Consider the following 23,636-nt stretch of genomic DNA (forward strand, 5'->3'; position numbering starts at 1 on the left):
TGGAAGGTGGTGTTGGAGGGGCAGGTAGTCACCCACGCAATGGAGTGGTTCTTTTGATCTCCTTTGTGGGTAGACTAGCCGAGATTTAACATGCCAGCTCTGTCAGCTCATCTGCCTGGCTCACCAGGACTGGGTGAGGGTGTGCTCGGTGGTCATAGGGACCTGCCCTGACCAGTGTTTATAGGCAGGGTTCCCTTCCCCACAGGGTCTTTTCTGAGGGAAAGGATAAAGGAAAGTCTCCACCTGGAGGTCTGGTAGCAAAAGACTGATTCCAGGGAACCTCCAGGGGAGCACGCCCCATCCTGATTTCAGTCCAGTGGTCCCACTTGTCTTTGACTGACACATAGGGTTCTGGGCTGGGGGGCCCCATGGATGGGAGCTGTCTGGCCATAGCGGCCTTATGAGCGGAAGGCAGGACCCAACTCTAGTGGGGGGACTCACCTGACAGCTAAATGCAGGCAGCCCAGAGGAGTCATTCTCCCATAATTCCCTGGGCCATGGTGGCAAGAGTGGGCCAGAGCCCCTACCAATCTGGCTTGAGAACTCTGACCCTGGGGCAGTGGGAAGCACAGGCAGGGCCACCTGCAGCCAGGGCAGCGGCAGATGCATCAAGCTGCAGAGGGCGCGCTGTGCATGGCCACAGACATTTGGGAAGGGCTGCCGTTGAGCCCCCCCACTCCAGCATGGGGTGGAGCAGGAGCACTAGAGTTTGGGCTGAAGTGATTACTCTGGGGTCCACATGCTATCTGAGCCTGCCCTGATTTGCCCTTAGTAACAGGGTCACCCCTGTAGCTGGTTTTGGGATCTCAGCCTCACCGCCTATGAAGGTGGAGATGGCCATAAAGCACCCAGGGGCTCCTGTGCCATGCAGAAGTCCATGCTCAGACTGGGGACACTAAGAGATGCTACCTGGAAGACCTTGATAAGGTCAAGGGCACAGCATGGGACCTAAGGAATCCCTGTTCTGGCAACCAGGCCCAGCCCCAAAGCTGTCTGGTTCTCTCCAGGAACTGCCAGTAAATCTCAGTTGAGTCACTGACTGACAGCCAGGAGAGTGGGGGTGTGGATTGGCCCTTCCCAGAGGAGAAATCCTCACAGGGAGGCTTTTACGCTCTGTGACCCAGTCTGGTTGTCAGGGGGCTATGTGCCATGGCCTGCTGTACCCTTGGTTAGCAGCCAGCTGGCAGGGCCTGGACAGTGCTGCCAGGGATGGCATGGCTGAGCCTCAGAGCAGAAGGCTGCTGATAAGGTCTGGGGAAGCCCTGCGGCCCTATTTTCAGGCTACCCAGAGAGCTACCCAAATGGAGTAGGAGACAAGGTTCTACCCCAGGAGGGAAGGTGAGGGGCTAAGCTAGAGCAAAAGGAGCGACTAGGTTCCCACATCTAAAAGCCTGATTTGCACCCAAGGGGGCACATCCCGTTAGTGACTGTGCTTAGGTGAGGAAGAGCTGGAGTGAGACATGGGAGTGGGTGGGGGTGCAAGAACAGAAGAGGCAGGCAAGTTTCCCATTCTTTTAGGGTGTACAGCGACAGGCATGCAGGCACTCCCCCGAGGGGACAGGGCCACCAGGGCGGCATGGGCGGCAGGAAGACAGCAGCACAGCTGGGCCTGCTAGCAAGATGGCCCAGTTTTCCCCGGTGACAGGCTGGTCTGAGTTGCACAGACAGGAAAGGCACCAGGGCTGGTGATACTTGGGGAAAGCAGACACCAAGGGTCGAAGAACAATCACCCCTGCCCCCCAAGAACTTTGGCCATTTCTGCAGTCTCCAGACCCTGGGCACAATGAGGTTCAGCCACAGAATCACAGCTCAGCTCCTGGAAAGATCTCTGCTGAAGGTCAGCAGAGGTCTATACAGTGCCCCAGTAGCTGGGAATAGGAGAGTATCTTGAGAAGGAGGCCTCTGTGCTGGAGACCTCACCAAGGGGCGAGGCCAGCTGCCCCGAGGGGACCACCTTGAAAAGAGCTCAACTCCCAGATGTGAGCAGCTTCTGCCATTGCTGGGCTAGGCCAAGCCACACACAGAAGAGGTGTCACCTACAACAGGGATGGCAGATACCATTCATCTGGGGGAGGGGCCCACGCTGACCCATGGGCAGGAGCTGCCTGGACAATTTTGGGTGCAATGGGGAAAGAATGTTAGATCAATTAATGATATCTGCCACAGGCAAAGATAATGGAAAGATGCAAATGGAACGAAGTGGTCTCATCAATAATCATATCTGCCCTAGAGGCAGGATAGAGGCAGCATCCAGGAGAAAGTTCCCAGGTCAGTCATTTTGTCATAGGCACAGGAATGGGGAAAAAACACCTTGGGTGGTCAGTCACATTTGCCACAGAAAAGGGAATGGGTGACATGCTTAGGAAAGAATGCCAGGCTTGGTTAGTGATGTCTGACACAGGCACGTTAACAGGAGATAAGCACAAGGGAAAGAGTACTGGATCAATGAGTGAAGTCTGCCGTGAGAGCAAGAGCGGAACATTTCTGTATTGTGATGGAAAGAGGAGTGGCAGTAGCAAGAACAAGTTCCAGTAAGGTCTGAGCAAAATCTTTCCTTGGCCAGGACTGTGAAGAGAGAGGCATGGAGCATCAGCCCAGTGTTTGCCATCCCAACTTATAGGAAACCAGGTCAACCTGTCAGGAATGAACTGAAGAGGGCTCTCCAACAGGGCAGAGGTCAAGTTAGTGTCTATGTGAGTTGGCTTATGGCTTATGCCCAGGGCGACACTAGGCCTGCATCGCGACACAGGGATTTTAGGTTAGCTTGATGGTTAGTCGTGTTATTTTGGGGGGGAAGGGGATGTTACAGGACGGCAGGGTCTCTGTTACTGCTAGGGTCGCTAAGGTTCGCTACCACACTAAACGGGTACTTACCAAGATCTCCCCCTTTGAAAATGCAAAGTTAGGGTGGTGGGTAAATCAAAGAGTAGCAGGTGGAAGAAAAGAGACGAAAGGGACATGAGGGAACAGAGAAAAAAGCAGGAAAAGCACAAAAATGGAAGAAGAAGAAGAGCAGGAGGAAAAACAGCAAAAGAAAAAAAATTACATGCTATTAATTATATTCATGGTGTTAATATTTAATTCATTATCATCTCCTGAAACAAAAAAGCAACAACATACGTATTACCTATGGCAAGCGCAAAATAAAAATCATGCAGCGGTTACATCCTTCTTTTTCCAGAGGGTTCTATAGTCGTGCAGCTAACAGCAGAGCTACCCCTCCCCCCAAGTGGAGAAGTGGGGGAAACTGGGAGCAATCTTTGCAGGGATGAGGTGTTTTCTTGAAATAAAAAAAGGCACCTAATACTGGCATATATAAATATGTTCATATTTCACATGGCCTCTGGCTGGGAGCACATCAAAAGCGACATTCCTTTCTCAGGCTCTGGGTTTCTCCAGGTGTGGGCTCAGCGCACAACCTGGCTCCCCAGAACTGCTGATCACAACACAGCTCCCCATCCAGCCCTCTCCCACAGATTCCAAGTCCCTGGGGCTGGGACTGAGACCTCAATTTGGCTACAGACACCATAGGTGATGGGGCTGCCCTTCTCTCGAGGGTCAAGTTCTGTGACCTCGGGTGTCAGACAGGATGTCATGGGTTTATGAAATTTGTTCCCTAGGCCCTGCCAGAGCTTCAGCTCTCAACTCGCTTTCCTGACACATCAAAACCTCGGTGGACTTGAGAGGTTGGGGGTGGAAGGGTCTGGGGCTAAGGTGCCAGCTTCTGGTAGGGTGTACTCGGCACCCGTACCAGCACTGGACTGGCGGTCCCATAATGCCCTCCCGCCGCCAAGGTGGAGGTGTAGGCTGTGGAAGGGTGGCTACCTGGTTGGGGATGGCTCTCTTCTTGTTCAGCTGTGTGTTCCTCTGCTGGGCACTGAAACCAGAGCACAGAGAGGATTCATGCGGCAATTTGCTGAGTGGGATGAGGATCAAAAGGCCATTGTGGCCCAGGTGGGGGTTTCTCTTCCATAGGTGGGGAGGGGAGTGAAGTGACCAGCAGAGGCAGAGAGAGGCCCCTACACATAGTGCTGCCCAAGGAAAACAGCTCAGGCTCGTAGAACAAGAAAATACTGAGTTAAAACCAAAGCTTCCCGGCCCTGGTCTCAGACATTCCTGAGCGTGCAGCTGTTTCCGCAAGTCAGTGGATCCTGCAGTTTCCAAGAGGGGGCATGAAAAGCTGGAGTCCCACGTGGTTGGGAGGTGGCCATGATTGCTCCAGAATAACTAGAGTGCCTGGCTGGTAGGTGGCTAAAAACTTGAAGGTTCTTTCCATTCCTACTATTCCAACCTTGCCACCAGGTCCTACCAGGTGGCACCTGAGCCCACCAGGGCTCTCCGGTTTGGGTGATGAGCCTCAGAAACAGCTGCTTGCCATGTAAACATCACTCATCTCAGATGGCTCCTGAGCCAACTGAGAAGACAAGCGAAGTCAACAGGGTGTGTTTCTACAAAGTCCCTTCTAGTCTGTCTAGTCCCAGGTCTCTTTTCACCTATCCTGTTTCCTAGCTAGTTTGCACCACACATTGTATTTTGTATGTGTGTGCCTAGTAAACTCCTCCAACCTCCTCTGACTTGGATGATAACATTAGCACCTGTAAATATTTAATATTTCTTGGTAATCAAACATCATCATTGTCTTGTCTTACCCTATTGCTTTAGCTGGAACATTTGGAACAATACGGAAAAAGTAAACCATTTTTGTTCATTTCCTTACTGTGTCTGGGGTTTTTACCTTAAAATTCAAGCAGGCTGTTGGAAAAGGAAATGTGTGAGTGTGTGTGTGTAGAAAATAGGTTTTTGTTCCTACTAGAAGAGTAAAGTTGGAACTTATGAATGAAGGTGAGATTTTTTAAAAAGGTTTATTTATGCACACAGAACTGAGGTACAGACCAGAGGTGTGGGGGCAGTGAGAGGATTCACCAGAGACAGAGTCGGGAGCAGAACAGGCAGTTGAACGAAGTACACTGAGGGGAGCAGCGGGTGGGTCAGGAGAGGTCTGCTGCGCCATGTGGATCACCTGGGGATTGAACTCGCACTGAAGCGGCTGTGGCTGGCTTGCAGTGCTGCATCCTAACCCACTGCGCCACCAGGGAGGGCCAATTTTATCCAACAATTTTCTAACATTTGGTGAGATTACTACAGGGCTTTTAAAAATGTTTACAAGGCAGTGAGGAAACCACCCACAACATGTAAGTACAGGAAGAAGTTTGACAAATAGTGTCTGAAGGAGGAGGGGCCACCCACAGCAATGGCTGGAAGCTCATGAGGGCCACGATGGACTACTTCTAACAGTTTCTCGGCCCTTATCTTCGCCTGGCAGCCATGTGGCTGTCCCTTATCTTGCCTTCACTCAATTAGGGATTTCTTGATGGAGGGCAGAGAGGGAATCTCAAGGCCTAACAGAACTGTTCTGCAATGGCCGCTCACTCCCACCTGATCTTGGTTGTGTCTCTCCCATGCTCCTGCTGCTCAGCTTCGGTTCCCTGCCTCCTACACCAGGGCCACCCTCCCCAGACCCCATCCCAGGCACTTGTGCCTCACATCTGGCTGTCGTGATATTCTGGGGGGAAGGTTCTGTCAGGCCACATCCCTTATTTCCTTCTCAAAAGCGCCTTGTGTAACCTCCTGTCCAATGCTCACCTTCCTTGCGATAATTTGTTAACACCACTGCTTGTGGAGTAGGAAGGGGCAGGGTCCAAGTATGGCTTGTTCATCAACTGAGTTCAAAGGTTCTGGGAAAGGGCTCCACAGCTATTCAGTGGGTGCTTGGAACATCTCATCCAGGGCCAGGACAAGCCTGGTACCCTGGGACCTCCCCCAGCCAGGGTGTCCCCATTTACACACCAGGAAAAAGGCACACAGCAGGCAATACCCACCCGGTCACCAGCTGCTCAGTATAGTAACAGCTGGGGGAAGTGGGAAGGCCCAGGAATCCAGAGGAAAGAGTGGTGTGGTCAAAGGAAAAACAGGAGAAATTGTGAGAAGGAACTGTGAATGAAGTATGAGAAGCAGAGATATCAAGATAAGGAAAATAGCAGTAAACCGAGAGGGGGTACCAGCGTTTTCAGTCCATACATTCCTGGCTGCTGAGGGAACAGGAGGAGAGGCTGCCTCCCCAGAAGCCAAGCTGCATCAAAGGTGCTGCCTGAGACCCCCAAACCCACCCCTAGCAGAGCCAGTCCAGTAAGAGCGACTTGCTCGGTCATGTATATTCTAGGAGAAGTTTCTGATCATGTCCCCATTTCTTCCTTCAATCATTCCACTCACTTACCATCTAACCAACATACAGTAACTGTTCAGTCAAGTGTGTTGAGTGTAATGTTCTACCCAGGCAACTACTTAGACAGAGACTTTCTAGCCCAGCCCCTCCTCAAAGGAGTCTATCAAATGCTGGAGACAGCCCAGAAGGCTGCCCTCTGGACTCCCATGGGGCCCACATTGCCCACAGCAGGGACACCACCATCCGCACTGCCCAGGCGCCCTCCTCGAGGGCCTTGGGTCTGTGCTGCTACTATGTATTACAGGGCATGGGACTAGACAGCATGTAAGCAAGCTTGGGAATAAATACAGGTGGGTGGCCTCTGTCATGGGCTTAGAGTAAGATTTCATGGGCCACTAGAACAATCCTTGGGAAATCCAAGCTTGCAGAGGGGGCCCCAGGAATTGATAGAACCAGTGGGTGACCTCACCACCAGTATGTTTATTCTTCCTCTTGAAAAAAATCGGAGTTCTGTACTCTGGCTCCTTATCTGGGTACACAGAAGCTTCTCGTCTTAAATCTACACTATAGGGATGGAACCCATGGAGATCATGAGCAGCATTGCCCAAGAGTGGCCCCTATAACTCTGGACACCTGAAGTACTCTATGAAAGGGGTGGCTGCAAATGGGGGTACCTAGGAACACTATACATGAATTGAGGAAAGCCTCAAAAGTACTGCGAGGAAGGAAGCACTGAATGCTGTTGGCTTCACATTCCTGATGAGTCTGACCACAGGAGACACATTATGGACAATGGGATTGGGGCTGCTCTTGGCTCAGGGGCCATCTCTCAGATGATTCACCTCAGGACCTCTGGCAAGATCCTCTTGCCCCAACCCACTGAGGAAATCCCAACTTGACCACTTCCCAGGGTGGCACTGGTGCCACCCTGCCCACCGCTGTCCTGAAAAGTGCATGTACATACTTGGCAAATCCAATGAAGTCCTCATGGTTCGTGTTGATGTAGGACTGCTCGATATCAATCAGAAGCAGAATCTGGGGGAAAGCGGGGGTCACTGTGAGTGTACAGTAGAGTGGGGCAAGGAGGAGCACTTTCTGTACCCACCAGCTCGGGGTTAAGAACCAGGCTGCTTCCCCCAGGAGAACAGGGGCCACAAGTACATGGCCCTGGCCCCCTCCCACCACAAACACCTAGGGCTTGTCCACAAGGGGAAGGGGGCATGGGTGCCTTCAGACATCAAGAAGTCTGGCTAGATCAGAGGCACAGAGTGAGACAGGCTAGTGTGACAATCAGGGAGAAGTCCTCTGGGGCTGGGTGGCCACAGGGGCATTGGTCCCACCCAGTTCAGCTGCTGAGTGTCACCCTGGGTGACATGTCACCGGGCTGTGTAGTGGGAAGATGAGAGACCTGACTAGACAAGATTACATAATTCACAACGTATAAACTTTTTAGTGCCCAGCAGAAGGGCCACATTAAGACAGCAAAACTGAGGAAAAATAAGGCTGGAGGTGAAGGGTCTCTGGGCATCTCCTTAGTCCTCTCTCCCCTTCCCCCCCACAGATGACTAGGGTGGGGTAAAGGGCAGGGATGTGACCTCTCCATCCTCCCCGCTCTGGCCTCTGGGTCTCCCCACTTCACCTGTGTTAGTACAATCCTTACTCTGTACAACCAGCTTCTTCACACAGCAAAGTTCCCTCCCTACCCAAAAGGGACAAAGGTAATGTGACTAGGAGAGGACATTAAAATGAAACACACGCAAGGGCACACGTGAGTAAGCTGGGAAGTCATCTCAGGCAAGAGACGGGCCCGCAGGCAGGATCCTGCTCTTTCTCCTCACTGGCCTCTGAGCCCTTAAGGATAAAATGGGCCAGGCACTCAGACTGTGGGATTGCCAGAAAATGTGCTGGGCTCTGCCTGTAGGAGCCACCTTTGTTGATTCTGTCAGGCCGGAGTCCTACTACCTCGGAGTAGTGTGGATGCTGGGGCAGCTGGGGACCATGGCACGTATGAAAGGAGGGCAGCATCTTTGCCACTGATGGTAAAAAAACAAAAAACAAAACAACAACAACAAAAAAACCTGGAATGTCTCAAGCTTCTGATATACCTTCCAGGCCATAGATAGAAGCCACAGAAGCTAAGGGAAGGGCTGAGTCTGAGGGTCAAATAAGCCAGTTTCTCTTCTCTATCAGTGTCTAGGGGAGAGGCCTGTTCCAGACATGATATTACAAACAAGTAGGAGATGAAGGCTTATTTCTCTTCTGGTTTAAACAAACAGCTGCAGAGACCACAGCGCAAAGTGTGAACGTGACTTAGGCCAGGAGGTGGGTCACATGAAAGGGGAATGACAGCCTTCGGCTCAGCCGGGGCCAGATGAGACTTCTGCTGCATGTATGTGTGTGGGTGCACCACCTCTCGATCATTGCGTGCTTGGATGGTTTTCACAAGAAAATGTTAAAACACAAAATGCTGCCCAAGTGTCCACCAAGCCATGGAAGGCTGCTCAGCACCCAAGCAACAAACTACAACAGACAGGGGTGAGTCCTGCATGCATTCCTCCGAGCATAGGTGGTCAGAATCAAGCACCTATGGCGTACAAATCCTTTCTGGAAAACGCAAAACTACAGGAACAGGGAGCAGCCCTGTGGTTCCAGGACCGGGGACTTGGGGGGAGGGGGAGTTGATAAGAAGGGGGCAAAAGCTGGGAATTTGGGGTGGAGGGAGTGACAGAACTGCTGTGAATTTTGATTGATACAGAAGGGGAATTACCTTGCTATATACATTTGCAAAACTCGAAGAACGGTATATTCAGGATTTACTGTATGTAAATTATACTAGAAAAGCAAAATAAGTGCTAATACCTGCTCCTTGGTTTTCCCTTCCCGTTCCCGGATGTGAGTGGTGACGATTCGTTCCGTCTCCTCTCGTAACCGGGGGTAGGAGGTGAGCTGGGGGGAAGCAGAATGGAGGCATTGGTGGGGTCCCCATGGTATGGGAAGTAGCATGAACCACATGGAAAATGCAGGGAGAAGGGAAGGGAGGTGATATGAAAGGCCCACAGAGCCCCTACCCCTTTCTTGTCTCATTATAGTGCCAGTCAAGAGACAAGAAGGGGATGGTAGGGGACGGTGGGCCCAAGAGGTGCCCACACGAGCAGAAACGCTTTTGGAGAATGTGATTCAGAGGTGGAAAGAGTAGGGAGAGCAGGTGGTGTGTCTGCCACCCTGTGGTGACCACCATCTGCCTCCCAACCAGCACTGGGAGAGAGGAAGGAGGCTTCTGTCACTAGAGCCATTAGGGCATTGGAGTGAGGCCCCCCTGCCAGCTCCTAAGTGCACAGCACCTGATGAGGATGTTTGGGGCAACATCTGGGCCACCTACCTCGGAGGGACCCCTTTGCAGACAACCATCTCCATCATCTGATCAACAGAACCCGCTCCTTCCACAGCCCAGTGCCCCTCGTCTTTGTGGCAAACACACAGGAAGTCCACCTTCTGCAGTTTGTGTCAAGTTCATAAGCTGGAGAAACTGAACTGTGCACCAAATCACTCATTAAATGGCCTGAGACTAAGAACACACAGGCCTGCAACCTGCTGATGTGTTTCACTCCTAGGGTTTCCTGCGAGACCCTCTTTTTCTGAGGGTTCCAGGCACTTGGCACTGAGTCCTGCAGGTTGCCTATCCCGTTTGACGCCTCCCGTTAGTTGGTACCAAAACTGCAAAGGTGGAACATGTATGTGCTGCAACCCTTCGTTCTGTCTGCTGATGTAAAGCTCAGATGTCACCAAGTGACACTGGCCCAAGAGGTGGGGAGGGGCCCTGCCGAGGCAGCGTTTCCCAGATGCTGGGTCAAGACTGACAAATGGGAGGGAGAAGGCAGGGACAAATGCATAGGTGATAATAACGAAACCTTCTATTACCTTCTCAGCACACCTTTTAATGACCGTGGCCAGTTCTGAAACCACGAGGTCAACACACTTCAAACTTGGCTCTTTGAGTTTTACAATCTGTTTTTTCACAATGGCTTCAAAGGCCATGTCGGGGGTGAAGAGCCCCGTCCTGGGTCATGAGGAGGGCAGGACGAGGTAGAAAGACACCCAGGGACAGTGCAGACCACACAGGCGGGACAGGAGACAGAGAGAGAGAAGAAATGAGAATCAGCTGGTTAGTGACATGCATGGAGGAGCCTGTGCCCGCATTTGCCCCGGAAGCTGCTTCAGATCAAAGAGGCGTCCTGAGTCAGGGATGGCACTGGCACAGAGTTTAGCGCCACAGGTTGGTGTCATCATAAGGACAGCTATGGGAGTATAGAGGCCTTCAGTTTCCATATTGTGAAAAGGGCTCTCGGATGACCACCTTCAACCCATCTGGGCCCCCCCACCCTCCACCCTTTTCTATTTTCCAGTTGAAGAAGCTTAAGAAGCAAATGTGGGCTTTGCCAGACTAAGTAAAGAAGGCTCAAGCAGAAATGTCTTGCCTTGGAAAGCCGACCCAGAGCGCTCCACCATCATGGACGTGCAAGCACAAACTGCCCACAGGAAGCGCTTCAGCTGCTTGGCCAAAGCGTGCTGCCCTGGGAACCAGGCTGGCAGGGGATAAGGGGCCTGGCACGTCCTGCCGAGTGGAGGCAGTGGCCCGAGAACACCAGCACACAGAGCATGTGACCCATTGGATCTGAGGTCAGCTGCTCTGGGGGATAGAGCAAGGGTGGGTGGAGGCCCTTAGGAGTTCAGTAGCTTTGTGAAGTCTGGGACTGAGTACTCATTATGCTGCTGGTGTCTGGCCTTTCTGAGTGCTGTGGGGACAGAGAAGTGGCTGGCTCCTGAGATGCCGGAGAATGCCAGACTTTTGTCAAAAAAAAAAAAAGCGCGACCAGGGAGGTTGCAGGCACTCGGCCTCCAGCAGCTGATGCGGGGTCCCTCTCTGCTCCCAGAAGGCAACAAAGCGACAGCCCAATGAAAACCCCAATTCCATCAGACACATGCTAGGCTTGGTATCAGGGTCCTAGGGAGGCCTGCCCACCATCTGGCCAGTTCTGCAGGGCTGGCATACCCCACTTGTGCCAGGACTAAAATGCTCCTGTCCCAGCCTCTGGGAAGAGGCCATATTTTTGGAAACCGAGGGGATCTGGTTGGGGCTTGAGGGGAAAACACCGGCCGGGCAAAGGCTGAAGCAACACTGGGAGCCTGATACCAAGCCCCCATTCCCCATTTCCACAGGCCAGGAATCATCCTGCCGAGGGTCCAATACCTTACTGGTACATTGCCTAACTGTATTGATTAGCTCCTGGATAACCAGGTCGACACATTTCAGACAGGGCTCTTTCAGCTTGACGACCTGCTTTTTCACAATGGCCTCGAATGCCATGTCCGGGGTGAAGAGCCCAGTCCTAAAACCATCCGTACCCAGGGACAGGGGAGATAAGTCAGAGAGAAACAAAGCATGGTCAGCAATGTCATAGGCATGGGTCGGGTCCCCTAGGCCATGTGAGACCAGACAACTGGAATGATTACATTTGTTGGTATATGGAGGGGAAATGGGCAGCACGGGAGATCCATGCTGGGAACAAATGCAAGTTCTTATAATGGTGACTCAGCTCTGGCTCTCTAACCTCATAGCCCCCACCCCAAGCAAATTTATACTGAGCTTTCTCAGCTGACCACAGCAGCTCATGCCCACTGGCGAGTTTAACCCAAGGGTAGCAGTACTGTGGAACCTAGCAGGTCTATACAGGACTGAGCACACGTGCCCTCAAGTACTCTGAGATCCAGAGGGACAGTTACTGAAAACCACCAGGGACCTCTTACGGCATCTCGATCTGCGTACCCAGAGGGACTGACTATCTGGAGGATGGCAACATAAAGATGAAGGGAACATAGCTATCCCTGTAGAACTTGCCTGACGCCATGGATATTCTTAATGGCATAGCTGATCTCCCGTCTCAAGTCCTTCTCATCAAACTCCATCTGAGAACAAAGAAGCCAAAGGTATATGAGATATCTGGGAAACCTGCCCAAAGGGGTATGTGTTTCAGGAATGTTATCTTCTGAATGCAGCTGTATTTACATGGCAAAATATTAACTGCTCAAAATGTAAAAAACATTGAAACCCAGTTTCATCAAGAATGCTTTGAAATTAACACACACTCTCTTTTTTTAACGATTTATTTATTCATGCATACAGAACAGTGGTATAGGCCAGAGGTGGAAGGGTGGTGAGAGGATTCACCAGAGAGAGTGGGGAGCTGAACAGGCCGAATGACAAAGTACACAAGTGACGAGAGCAGTGGGCGAGACAGGAGAGGTCTGCTGTGCCATGTGGGTCACCTTCCAGGGCAGGGATCAAACTCACACTGAAGCAACTAGGGCTAGCTAGCTTTGCAGTGCTGCGCTTTAACCCAATGTGTCACCAGGGAGGGCCCCTTACTGACACTCTTTGACAGAATGTAAATTCACGTAAATCAAAGGCTAAGTGAGGACTTCCTTGGTGGCACAGGGGTTAAAATCTAAGTGCTATCACCAGCCACTGGGGCATAAGTTCAATCCCTGCGCAGGGAGCTGACCCACATGGCGCAGCAGGTCTCTTCTCTCTCACCCGCTGCTCCAATCAGCAGTAGATTTCAGTAGATCAACTGTTCTATTCTATCTCTGGTGAATCCTCTCACCTCCCCCCGACCTTTGGCCTAGACCCCAGTTCTTGTATGTACACAAATAAATAAAAATAAATCTTTAAATTAAAAAAAAAAAAAGGCCAAAAAGTGATGAATTTATGTAATTTTTTCTTAGGTGCAGTACAAATTAAGAACCTCCAAAAACATACTATCACCTGGTAGTTTAAAATGTTATAGAATTTTTTCTTGAGGATTAGCAAAGAATAAACTATTCATCACTGTTGAAAAGTGGAAATGAATGACTGGTTCAATGCATGATGGGACACCTAATAAGACTGTTTTGCTGGCCCTCCCTGGTAGCACAAGGGGTTAAGGCACAGCACTGCAAGCTGGCAGCAGCTGCTTCAGAGTGAGTTCAATCCTGGCCCACATGGCACAGCAGACCTCTCCTGACTCTCCCGCTGCTCCCCTCAGCAGTCTATGTCATTGATCTGCCTATTCTGCTTCTCTATCTGTCTCTGGTGAATCCTCTTGTCACCTCTGGCCTGCACCCCAGTTCTGTATGCGTAAACAAATCTTCAAAAAAAAAAAAGACTGTTTTGCCACTAACAATGCATGAAATGTATATGACTAGCTTGGTAAGATGGCTGCCATATGAAAAAAGCGGGTTACAATATTTTCCCTCTCAAACACATATGTAGGAAAAAGGTAAAACACTGATTTTATTCATGTGGAAAACAAAGACACAAAAGTAATGAACAAATAAAACAAAAACAAATTCTGAGACTTTCAGAACAAAAGAGTGGTTCCCAGAGGGGAAGGGGGAAGGATGTTGGCTAAACTAGGTCAGAGGAGTCATATATGGTGAAGGATGGAAACCAGACTTCTGGTGGAGAACAGATGATGATTTATAAGATTGTGCAATTGAAATCCACATGATGTTATATACCAACGTTATTTCAATAAAAAAAAAAAAAAAAAAGATTTAGGGTCAGACAGCCAAGATCAAACCCTAGGTACTACCATTCAATATCTGTAGAAAATACTTAACTCTCTTAGCCCCAGTGTTTTTATGTGTAAAGTGGGGGGTAGTAAGAACATCTACCTCATCAGGTTGCTGTAAATGTATTAGTAATAATACACATAAAGTAAACATTTACTGTCAGTCTGTAAATGTTCAATGAACACTATTTTTTTCATCTTTTAAAAAATACATATAAAGTTACTTTAAAAATTTTAAATATATATACATAAATGTGCACAAGTAAAGATGAACCCATGTGCTGTTTGTGTATATAAGAGGTGTAACCATCTGCACAGAAGTAAAGGACACATCCAGGTATTAACCAGAGGTGCCTCTGGATGTATGAATTCTGGGTGTTTTTCCTTTTAGTTTCTGTTCTTTTATAGAAAAGAACTTAGCTAGTTTTTATATATAAATGATACATACCTACAGTGAAAGCTGTCAAACTTCAAGAGAGTAAACTTAAAAGCCCCCAAATTCCAGCACTGACATTTGTGCAAACACCCTTGCAAGATTCTGTGCAAAGGCACACCTTGACTCCTATACCATTTCTGACAGTAAAAAGTATCACTTCTCTGTTATGTAACACTGCTCTGCACTCCTAACCTGCTTTTCCCCTTCAGCAACAGCTGGGAATATTTGCCCATGTATATTGCAAAAGGTGTGTTGTTTTTCTCAGGGGAAAAAAATGGAATTTCTACGCAGTTCTGTTGGAAACCTCTAAGCTGCCCATCAGGGTACCAGAGGGGAAAACTCTGACCAGAGACATCAGGGCCCAGCCCTGCTGCACTACCTTCACCAGTTCAAAGGGAAACCGCTCGTGGAAGATTCGATTGATCCGGGCGCCCCCAGAAAGCTCCAGCGTATCCACCTGGTCTCCAGAGCCCTCGATCCTCTTCTCAAAGTCCACCCCAAATTGCTGGACCATCCTACCAGGAAAAAGAAAACCTGAATTTCAAAACCAAAGTCCCCAGTCAAGCCATGGTTTACTTTCCATATTTTTTTAGCAGCAAATGTATGCCTAGGTCAAAACAAATCAACAATACACAGCAGGTGCCACCATGAAGCCAGCCTGCTATGGTTATTCACTGATTGAACTGGGGGAGTGGGGTAGTTATTACTTCCCTTTGTATATGACAAGAGTGAGATGCAGGGATCACAGCACTGCTACATCTGCCACAAAGGTTGGCTGGGGAGAAGAGGCAGTCTCTCCACACAATTCAGGTGGTTTCAGCCACCTCCCCATCTGTTCAGGCTGGGACATTACCATGGATGGGCAGTGAGGTCTTACACTGAAGTGTTGCCCCTCCTGGCCTCAGTTTTCTCATCTGCAACATGTGTTGACTGCAATAGCATCTACAGCAGAGTGTTTGTGCAAATTCAAGGAGTTTCTAGAGATCATTAAGTGCAAGAAATCACTAATTACAGGTTAGCTTGTATACCCAGAGAAGAAAAAGGCGGCTTCTAATTAAATGGCAATTCACCTAAAATTTTTGATTTCTGAAGTTAATTTTTTAAGGGCTCATCTAATCGATGAAATATGGTAATAACACATGTGGCCATCTCAGCACCCAGCCCAGTTCTTAAAAAGTACCTGCATGCTGGCTTATTAGCTTATGAGTAGCATGACAATGTGAGCAGTAGAGAACGGGGACAGCTATTACAGCATTTTGGTTTTCTGAGGCATTTCTATTTGCTCCCCCCAATCCCTTGCACTGTCTGCCTTAGTCATTTCCACTCACCAAATTCTTGATCTATTCAAGTGGTATGTGGAGTTTCCTCAAAAGAGCGGCTACAATAGTGACCAAACCCTGCTGGGCCTGCCACATTAATACTTACTGCCATCAAGACACTAGAAACCCTCAGAGGGAACCAATCCTGGCAACACCTTGATCTTGGACTTTTAGTGACCAGATCTTGGACTTTTAGTGACCAGAACTATGAGACAAATTTTTGTTGTTTTAAGATACCCAGTTTGGAGACATTTTATGGGGGTGGAGTGGGGAATGTGATCATAAACAGTGGGGGGAAGGAAATGCACTGGACTATGGTGATGGCACATGGGTGATTTGGTGATGGGCAGCCCAAGGGGATTACAACTGAGATGAAAAAATGCACAAAATGATGCAAAAACAATCTATTATATTATTAAAAGTACCAGTTTGTGGTACTTAGCCACAACACCAGCCATAGCAAATGCACTTAGCAACAGATGGGTACGGGAGGCTGAAGGGCCCAGCAAGTGGCCCCAGATGACTGGCGGTCATTAGGAGCCGTGGTCGTGAGTTATGGTGAGTTATGGCCTCAAGTGGACTTCGAAAGACACATTCCTGTTCCTTGTTCTAGATGGGGAAAGACCCAGTTGCAAAGCACAAAATCTGAGGGAAGAGAATTGTTCTGAAAAATACTGAGCTCATTCCACCTGGGGAGATAATATGCCGGGGGCCTTTAAATGACTTGCGTGCCATAGACAGGCTGGGGCAGATGAGGGAGAAGACAGGGTAGGCATGGAGCAATGACCAAGCTGTGCTAGATAGAAAAGCCAGAACCAGATAATGTGATGTGATAATGATGATGATAAAAGTAACAGCGCAGCAGACCTCTCCTGTCTCACGTGCTGCTCCCCTCAGTAACATACTTCAGAGATCTGCCTATTCTGCTCCCCACTCTGTCTCTGGTGAATCCTCTCACCACCCTTGCACCTCTGGCCTGTACCCCAGCTCTGTATGTATAAATAAATCTTTTTTTAAAATGCTTAAAAGAAAAAGTAACATCAGTTAGCTTTTCTATCACTGGTTCCTATGACCCACATACCATAAGGGCCTAATTACAACCTGAGGGAGTGAGTCCAGAAACCAATTAAGGTGGGCCACAGGGCACAGAAAGTGACAACATCTCTCTGGAGCTCAAGATGGTGAGATGGAGTCTAATTTCAGAGCACATTCTCCACAATCCAGTGATTCCTCCTTTAGGATTGCCTGACAGGAATCCTTGCATGCATGATCAACTATGAATCTACGAAGCATCTAGTAAAAACAAAAAAGTTCTCAAAAGTCCGCTATGTGTATCCAGTTATGTGTATTAACCCATGTGCCAGGTACCATAGAAAATGGAAGCTACTGGTGATGCTTTAATAAGAAGAGAAAAAGAAAGAGCAGAATTAGAGGGAGAGACTGATGCCAGTGTTGTCATGCTCTTGTAAGGGAAAAACCTGCAGGCCATCCTGGTGGTCTAGGGGTTAAGTCTACTTAAGTCACTACCACTGTGACAGACTGAACTCAATCTCCAGTAAGGGAGCTGACCCACATGGCATAGCAGACCTCTCCTGTCTTGCCTGCTATCCCCCTCAGAAGAGTATTTCATAAGACCCGCTGTTGTGGTCTCCCACTCTATCGCTGATGAATTCTCTGACTGCCCCCCTCCACAGTGCTGGCCTACAACCCAGTTCTACACAAAAATAAATAAAATCTCAGGTCCTCTCTGGTGGTGCAACAGGTTAAAACACAGCACTGTAAAACTTTCCACAGCCACTGCAGCACGAGTTCGAGCCCTGGACAGGGAGGTGACACACATGATGTGGCAGACCTCTCTTGACCAGCCTGCTGCTTCCCTCAACAGTGTATTTCAGTGGATCTACCTGTTTTGCTCCCCACTGTATCAGTGGTGAATCCTCACATCCCTCCCCCACACCATTGACCTGTACTTTAGTTCTTGTATGCATAAATAAATAATCTTTAAAATAAAATAAAATCTAAAAAAAAGGGGGAGGAACATGAGCTGGGGAGGGGATACAGAAGAGGGCGGTCCCATTTTCACTGTAACCCCTTTGTGCCATGTGAGGGGATCATTTTTATAGTCAAGGCTCAGGAGGAAGTCTTGGAACAAGTCCTTCAAAGAGGTGACCACTAGTTGAGAAGGTTCAAGAGGGGCTGCCTCTGTTTTTCTCTGTGGCCTGAAGTCTTTGGTGACCTGGGCCTATAGCTAAGGTGCTAAATGAGCCATCAGGGGGAGCCTGCAGATGACAGCAGCACACCTCCACCAGGCTCTGCAGGGCACTGGTGAAAAATGGTTTTTAAGTTTTTCCTGGCCATGTTACAAGAGAGCTACTACTGCTATCCTCATTTTCGGGGTGAAGGAAGCAATGCTAAGAGAGGTCACCTGCCTGAGGCTGCCCAGTGTGCCAAGGTTCACTCCAGGCTACACACTGCAAAGGGCCAATGTTTACTCTGTAGATAGTTTTTTGGAATGCACTTGAGGTTATCTGAGCACAAAGGCATTCTCCCACCTTCTCTACCCATCATGTTGGGCCTGGGGTCATGCTGTGATGGTCGGAGGGAGCAGTATCTGACATACCAGTGGCAGGGATATCACGCTTGGTGTTATCTGCTATCAGAGCTGAAGGGAGTTCCCACTTCCCCCTCTAAACAAGCCCTTCGAGTGCCACTGAGGTTCAGAAACTGAGTACAGAGGCCAGAGGGCCCTGAGCAAGAACCTGGGCTGTGTGGCACGCAGGCTCCCCCGCCTTTCAGTAGAGTGGTTGTACCAAGTCCCTCAGGGGTATGGGCTGTGACAGCAAGCAGGCGAGGAGCATTGAGCAGAAGTTGGGCTCCTGCCTCTGCCCTCCAAGTCTATCCTTCCCGGAGCAGCCAGAGGGCGCTGTGAGCCCCAGAGAGAAGCCACATCCCTCCTCTAGCCAGAACTCCAACTCAGTAAAACCGAGGTCTTCTGGGAAAACACAGATCCTAAATGCTCTGCCCTGTTCCCTCATGACTGCCTTCACCTCCTTCCAACTCATTCGTGGGGCTCCAGTCATGTGCACTTTCCCCGCTTGCTTGGTGCAAGGTTTCCTTGGGACCTCTACACTGGTTGAGCCCCATATTCCAGATCTGAATGGCCCCCTTCCTCATTTGCTTGACTCTCACATCTCAGGGAGGCTCCCTGCACTTCTTTTAAATGGCACTCCCACAACCACTCCTCAGTTCCCCACTTTCAGACTTCACTATCTAACACACTGTACATCATCTTATTATTTCCTGTGTCATCTGTCTCCCCTTGCTGAGCACAATGAACAGGGACTGGTATCTGTTCACTGCAGCGACCTCAGGGCTCAGGAAAGGGCTTAATTAGCACACAGAGTTCTAGACAACTGTCTGTAGAATGAACAGGTCAGTGGATAAGGATGGGGGACCCTGTGGCTGTGAAGGCTCTCGTGTGCCAGGCGGGGGCGGCAGTAGAGGGGGGACGGAGGGGGTGACAACAGGGGTGACACATACTGAAGCAGGGCTTTGGTTTTGCGCGTGGGGTCATCGGGTCGGAAGTTCTTGTATTCCTCCACTTCCTTCTCTAGAGACAGTAGCTGGCTCTGCAGCTTGCAGCGCAGGGCTGGCAGCGACTCCCGGATGTGGTTGGTCAGTTGCTATAGGAGAGGACACAGGTCAGAGGTCAGCACTGGGGAGAGAGCAGAGAAAACACTCCCATTTTGCTCCCTCTGTAAAAGGGAGGGGGAAAGGAAGGATACATTTTTACCTGCAGGACAGCAACAAAGAAGACTTACAAGAAATAGTGTCGAAAAGGGAAAAAGGAGCAGGCAGGCAAGAGTCCTCTTACTGTGGCCCCTTTTTCTTCTCTCATTCTACTTTGGAACTATGTGGATTTGTTAGTTTGCAAATTTACAAGGAGGCAGAACTGCAGAAAAGGTTCAGGGATGAGCTGAACAATGAGTGAAATATTACAGCTCAGGCTAGGAAAAAGAGAAAATGGAAGGAAAGAAAGGTGGGAGGGCAGGAGGAAGTAAGAGGTCGGGCAGTATGGATACTCCAGTCTCTCAAGGCCTGAGAATGTCTCTAGAGGGAAACCCGGGAAGGGGCAGCAGCCAGTTACGGGATGGGAGGAAATGGGACATTCACTAGCTTGGGGCTAGATGGCATTTTTTAACTATTAGAAAAGAGAAAGACACAGGAGAAGCCAAGTAAAAGCCATATAATCAGCTAAAACCCAAATGAAAAAGTGGCATTTTTGTTGCCATCTGTTCTAAAGTAGAAAGCAAATTACAAAGTATCCACCAAGCTAGAACAAAAGTATGAAGGGGCCTCACACTTTAAGTTTCTGTCCCCTGAAATTCTTTGTGACAGGGCTCTGCTCACAGATATCTTGCCCCACAGTCCCCACCTCCAAGGGAGTTGGGGGGAGGTCTATGTTACACATGCTGCTGACCATGGCTGTCTCTTACACTGTCCCAGACATCCCACCAGTCCCACTTAGCTCATAAGAAAAAGGGAGAAATAGGGGATGACTCTGCCACTTTATAAATCACCCAAATGCGCAGCCAGTTGCCCAAGAGGAGCTATCAGAGAAGGCAACCTCCCATTTGTGGGGAGTTTTGTTTCCTTTCTTCCCCTCTGCTCTTCTGCCCAGGCAGACCCCACTTCCGGTCCTGCAGGGTCCCTCCCACCAGACACTCACTTCCCTCTTTGCTCTCGTGAGCTGCCTTCTCTGGCTTCCTTCTCAGGGGCTTCTTCCCAGTCCTATCACTACCTCTTGATCATGTATATTATCAGGCAACTTGTTCTACTCCTGTGCCCCTTCAGAAATATGCCTTCCCTCAGGACAGGGCCTGGCTCTCTTAGTCACATTATCGTCATGAAATTTCGGGGGTGGGGGGAAGGGCATCTTACAAACCTGGATTGGACAAACCAGGAGCACTGCCTGCTCCTGGTGGCCACATAATCCTACATCAGGAATTTTACTCCCTAAGAAACTGGCACATATGCAGAGTAATGTTATTGACTAAAAAGAAGAAAAACCATCCCAAGAGTCTTCCATTAAGAGACTGGTTAAACAGGCCAGGGTCCCTATGTTCAGGACTATTATGCAGCCATGAGAGAGAGTGAGGAAGGGCTCTTTTGCACATGGACTGAGACTCCAGAGATAGTATTGAGAGGAAAAAAACAAAAAAGACACATCCTTTATCATCATTTGTTGAAGGAAAGGGAGAAATGTGATTTGTGAAATTTCTTTTCGCTTTTAGGGGCAAAAAGAAACTCAGGAAGTAGGACCTGTGGGTGTGAGGGAGGGCAGAAGAGGGCAATTCATTGTACTTTCTAATCCAGTCACCTATCGCTTAAAGATGAGATGTGGTCTGAGACATGTGCTATTAGGCAATTTCACAGTTGTGCAAACACCACAGAGTGTCGTTACACAAACCAAGATGACAGAGCCTACTGTGCCTCCATGGAGAGCCAGCTGGGACCACCAAGGGAGACACAGTGTCTCTGATCCATGTTCAGAGATTCAGGTCTACACTAGTTTTGCGTATGAATGCAAAGAATATATTATCTAGTATTTGGTAAGTGTGACATTCCCCACTGGGTATCTGCTAGGCACTTAGCAGCCCTGAGGCTAAGGACAGTTCGATTCCAATGATAAGGGGAAAGAGATTAGGAGGGGCTGGGCCCCTATCCTGAGGCCACCCAGCCAGAGGTTGCCAGAGCCCTCCTGCTTAGCTACTGTCTGCTGCTGTTGGCTACCACTGCCATGATCCAAGCCTTTGCAACCCAAGTCACCAATGTCAGGAGACAGATGCAAACTTCTTGGTATACTACTAAGTAATTACAATGGCAATTAAGAGAGCAGTAATACAGTGATGGCAATAGTAGTATTGGCAGTATGCTTTACTAAACACCCACTCTTCACCAGGCCTTGAATCAAATGTGGATTGAATCCATTTTGCTAAAATAAATGCTGCTCTAGACTAAAACCAGCACAATGTGACTTGGCAGTGGTTGTGCAGTACACGGCCTGAGCCAACTGTTCAAAATCCACAAATACCTGATTCAGGGTCTTCTGCAGGAGTGGCGTACCCATGCGATCGGCTATGTGCCGGTAGGCTGGATGGGAGAGGAAGAACTTCCTCTCAGCTGCCAGCGCTGCACGGATGTCCTTCTTGCCTTCAATGTCCTTCTGGCTGCGGTTCACCACACCAATGTAGCCTGCAGGAAAGGGGGTCAGAATGAAGGCAATGCCAGAGGAGCCAACGTACAACCAGGAACGTGGATCCTGTCCTACAGGACTGGGTCATGAGCCATAACTATTACTCAGAAATAAAGCAAACTCAAGAGTACAGTCTTGAAAAGCAACCTTAGCTGGAAGGAGGAGAGACTGTACACAGTGTGGTATGAGGGGAGTTGCTCAACTCCTCTCTTAGGAAACTGACAAGACACCTACCAGTCTTATGCAGAACTTACTGCCTGCCCTGATCTCCACATCTGTTAGTAGACCCATTTTACAGATGGGGGAACCAACCCATACCAGCTGAGGCCACTTGCCCAAGATCACAGAGAGGGTTAGAGGAAAACTAATATTCTACCTCAGCTCTGCAGGAAAGCCAAGTTCACTGTGTTTGCTGTCAGAGTGAGAGAAAGGAACAGCAGGGGGAGGGAGAGGTGTGGGGCTTGGTTTCTTTCAAAGTGCAGTAATTGTGAGTCTTTTGTAAGTCATGAGAAAGGAGGACCTGTGGAATGATTCTGCAGGTCACACAGGCGCCAGGAGAAATGTAGGGAGAAAAAGCAAGAGAGCTACAAGTGAGGAAAAGGGACTTTCTCAGAAACAGAAAGCAAGGCCAGAGTGGGCTGATGTGGACAGCACGGGGCAGGGAGGAAGGAAGCTGAAGAGGTCCTTAGCATCCGGCCACACAGGGGCAATGCTGATCCCAGGCAGAATGCTTCAGGGTTGAAGGTGGAGGCCCAAAATGTGGTATCCAAGGGAGCAGAGAATTGGGGTAGCTGGAGGATCTGCCCCCTCCTTCCTAAACCTCTGACAAGAATCCTCAGTTCCCCTCATACTCTCAGCTAAATGGGTCTTTGGATTTTGCCCTGACCCTGCTGTCCTGATCGGAGTCATCTCTCATCACTCAGTGTCTCAGCAGCACTAGCAGCAACTAAGTAAATGCTAGGGGAAAAGGAAAAAATAACAAAACAAGCCACCCAACTATAAATCAGAGCCATTCTGTAGAGGAGGGGGAGGGAAAGAATCAAAATGAGGGCAGGAAGAAAAAAAAAAAAAAAATGAGGGCAGGAAGAGCATAGGCACTATGGTGACGGTGCACGGGTGAACTGGTGGTAGAAACTCTATGGGGACTGCCCCTGAGGGGAGAAAGCAAGCATTGACAAGAAAATAAATAAATAAATAGAATTTAAAAAATTAAGTGCTTTCCTCCCTCCTTTCCCAGAAAATGAGAAGGGGGAGCCCTCAGGAGCAAAAAGAAAAGACTTGGATGGTGCTGGTAAGGGTCAAAGCCGAAAGTGTCCACAACTGACTGGTAATCCTAGGGAAGAAATGGGAAAGGAAAGGGAAGCAATGAAGGATGCAATGGGCTAAAGAACAAATATCCAACACCACACCCCAGTGCAATAGATGGGGAATTCCACGGGACCCTGGAAGGCATCTGAAAGAATGGTTCTGCAAACAACATTACCTCAAAAAATAGTAGCATTTAAAAAGAAGAGTATGTAACATGGGGAACATTTCTGCTCTTCTGCAGAAGTGGAAGAGCAAGTGCCATGGCAGCATGGCGTCATGAGAGCTGATGTCAAGACCACATCTGGTTTCCTTGTTTCGGGAGCCAGGACAAGGAAGTTAGCCTTGCTCCACCTGTTTCTTCAGGCCACCACCCTGGATTGTTATCAGCATTACAAGGGCTCTCACACACCAGGCGCTTACAACAGTGCCTGGTACACAGAGACGACAAATGCTTGCAAGCCTCGTTTTTTTTTTTTTTTTTTTT

General features: G+C 49.2%; 1 protein-coding gene across 10 annotated transcripts in view; it reads right to left on the reverse strand.

The window, feature by feature from the left end:
- The window catches only part of DNM2 (dynamin 2), a 75,591-nt gene that overhangs the window by 12,971 nt on the left and 38,984 nt on the right, over nt 1-23,636 (reverse strand). For 3 of the 10 annotated variants that reach the window (XM_012729634.1, XM_012729633.1, XM_012729632.1), the window contains exons 6-15: nt 21,683-21,843; nt 19,129-19,271; nt 14,649-14,784; nt 12,120-12,187; nt 11,472-11,610; nt 9,083-9,169; nt 7,188-7,258; nt 5,880-5,909; nt 3,826-3,877; nt 2,875-2,886 (exon numbers count right to left, since the gene is read on the reverse strand). In XM_012729634.1, coding sequence (XP_012585088.1) covers nt 2,875-2,886; nt 3,826-3,877; nt 5,880-5,909; nt 7,188-7,258; nt 9,083-9,169; nt 11,472-11,610; nt 12,120-12,187; nt 14,649-14,784; nt 19,129-19,271; nt 21,683-21,843 — 899 coding nt within the window. Of the gene's footprint in view, nt 1-2,874; nt 2,887-3,825; nt 3,878-5,879; nt 5,910-7,187; nt 7,259-9,082; nt 9,170-10,141; nt 10,281-11,471; nt 11,611-12,119; nt 12,188-14,648; nt 14,785-19,128; nt 19,272-21,682; nt 21,844-23,636 lie in introns of all 10 variants that reach the window. The other 7 variants (XM_004689020.2, XM_012729635.1, XM_004689018.2 and 4 more) reach the window with 4 other exon arrangements.

The sequence above is a fragment of the Condylura cristata genome, unplaced genomic scaffold (assembly GCF_000260355.1).
Source record: "Condylura cristata isolate star-nosed mole 26May11 unplaced genomic scaffold, ConCri1.0 scaffold00025, whole genome shotgun sequence".
NCBI lineage: Eukaryota > Metazoa > Chordata > Mammalia > Eulipotyphla > Talpidae > Condylura > Condylura cristata.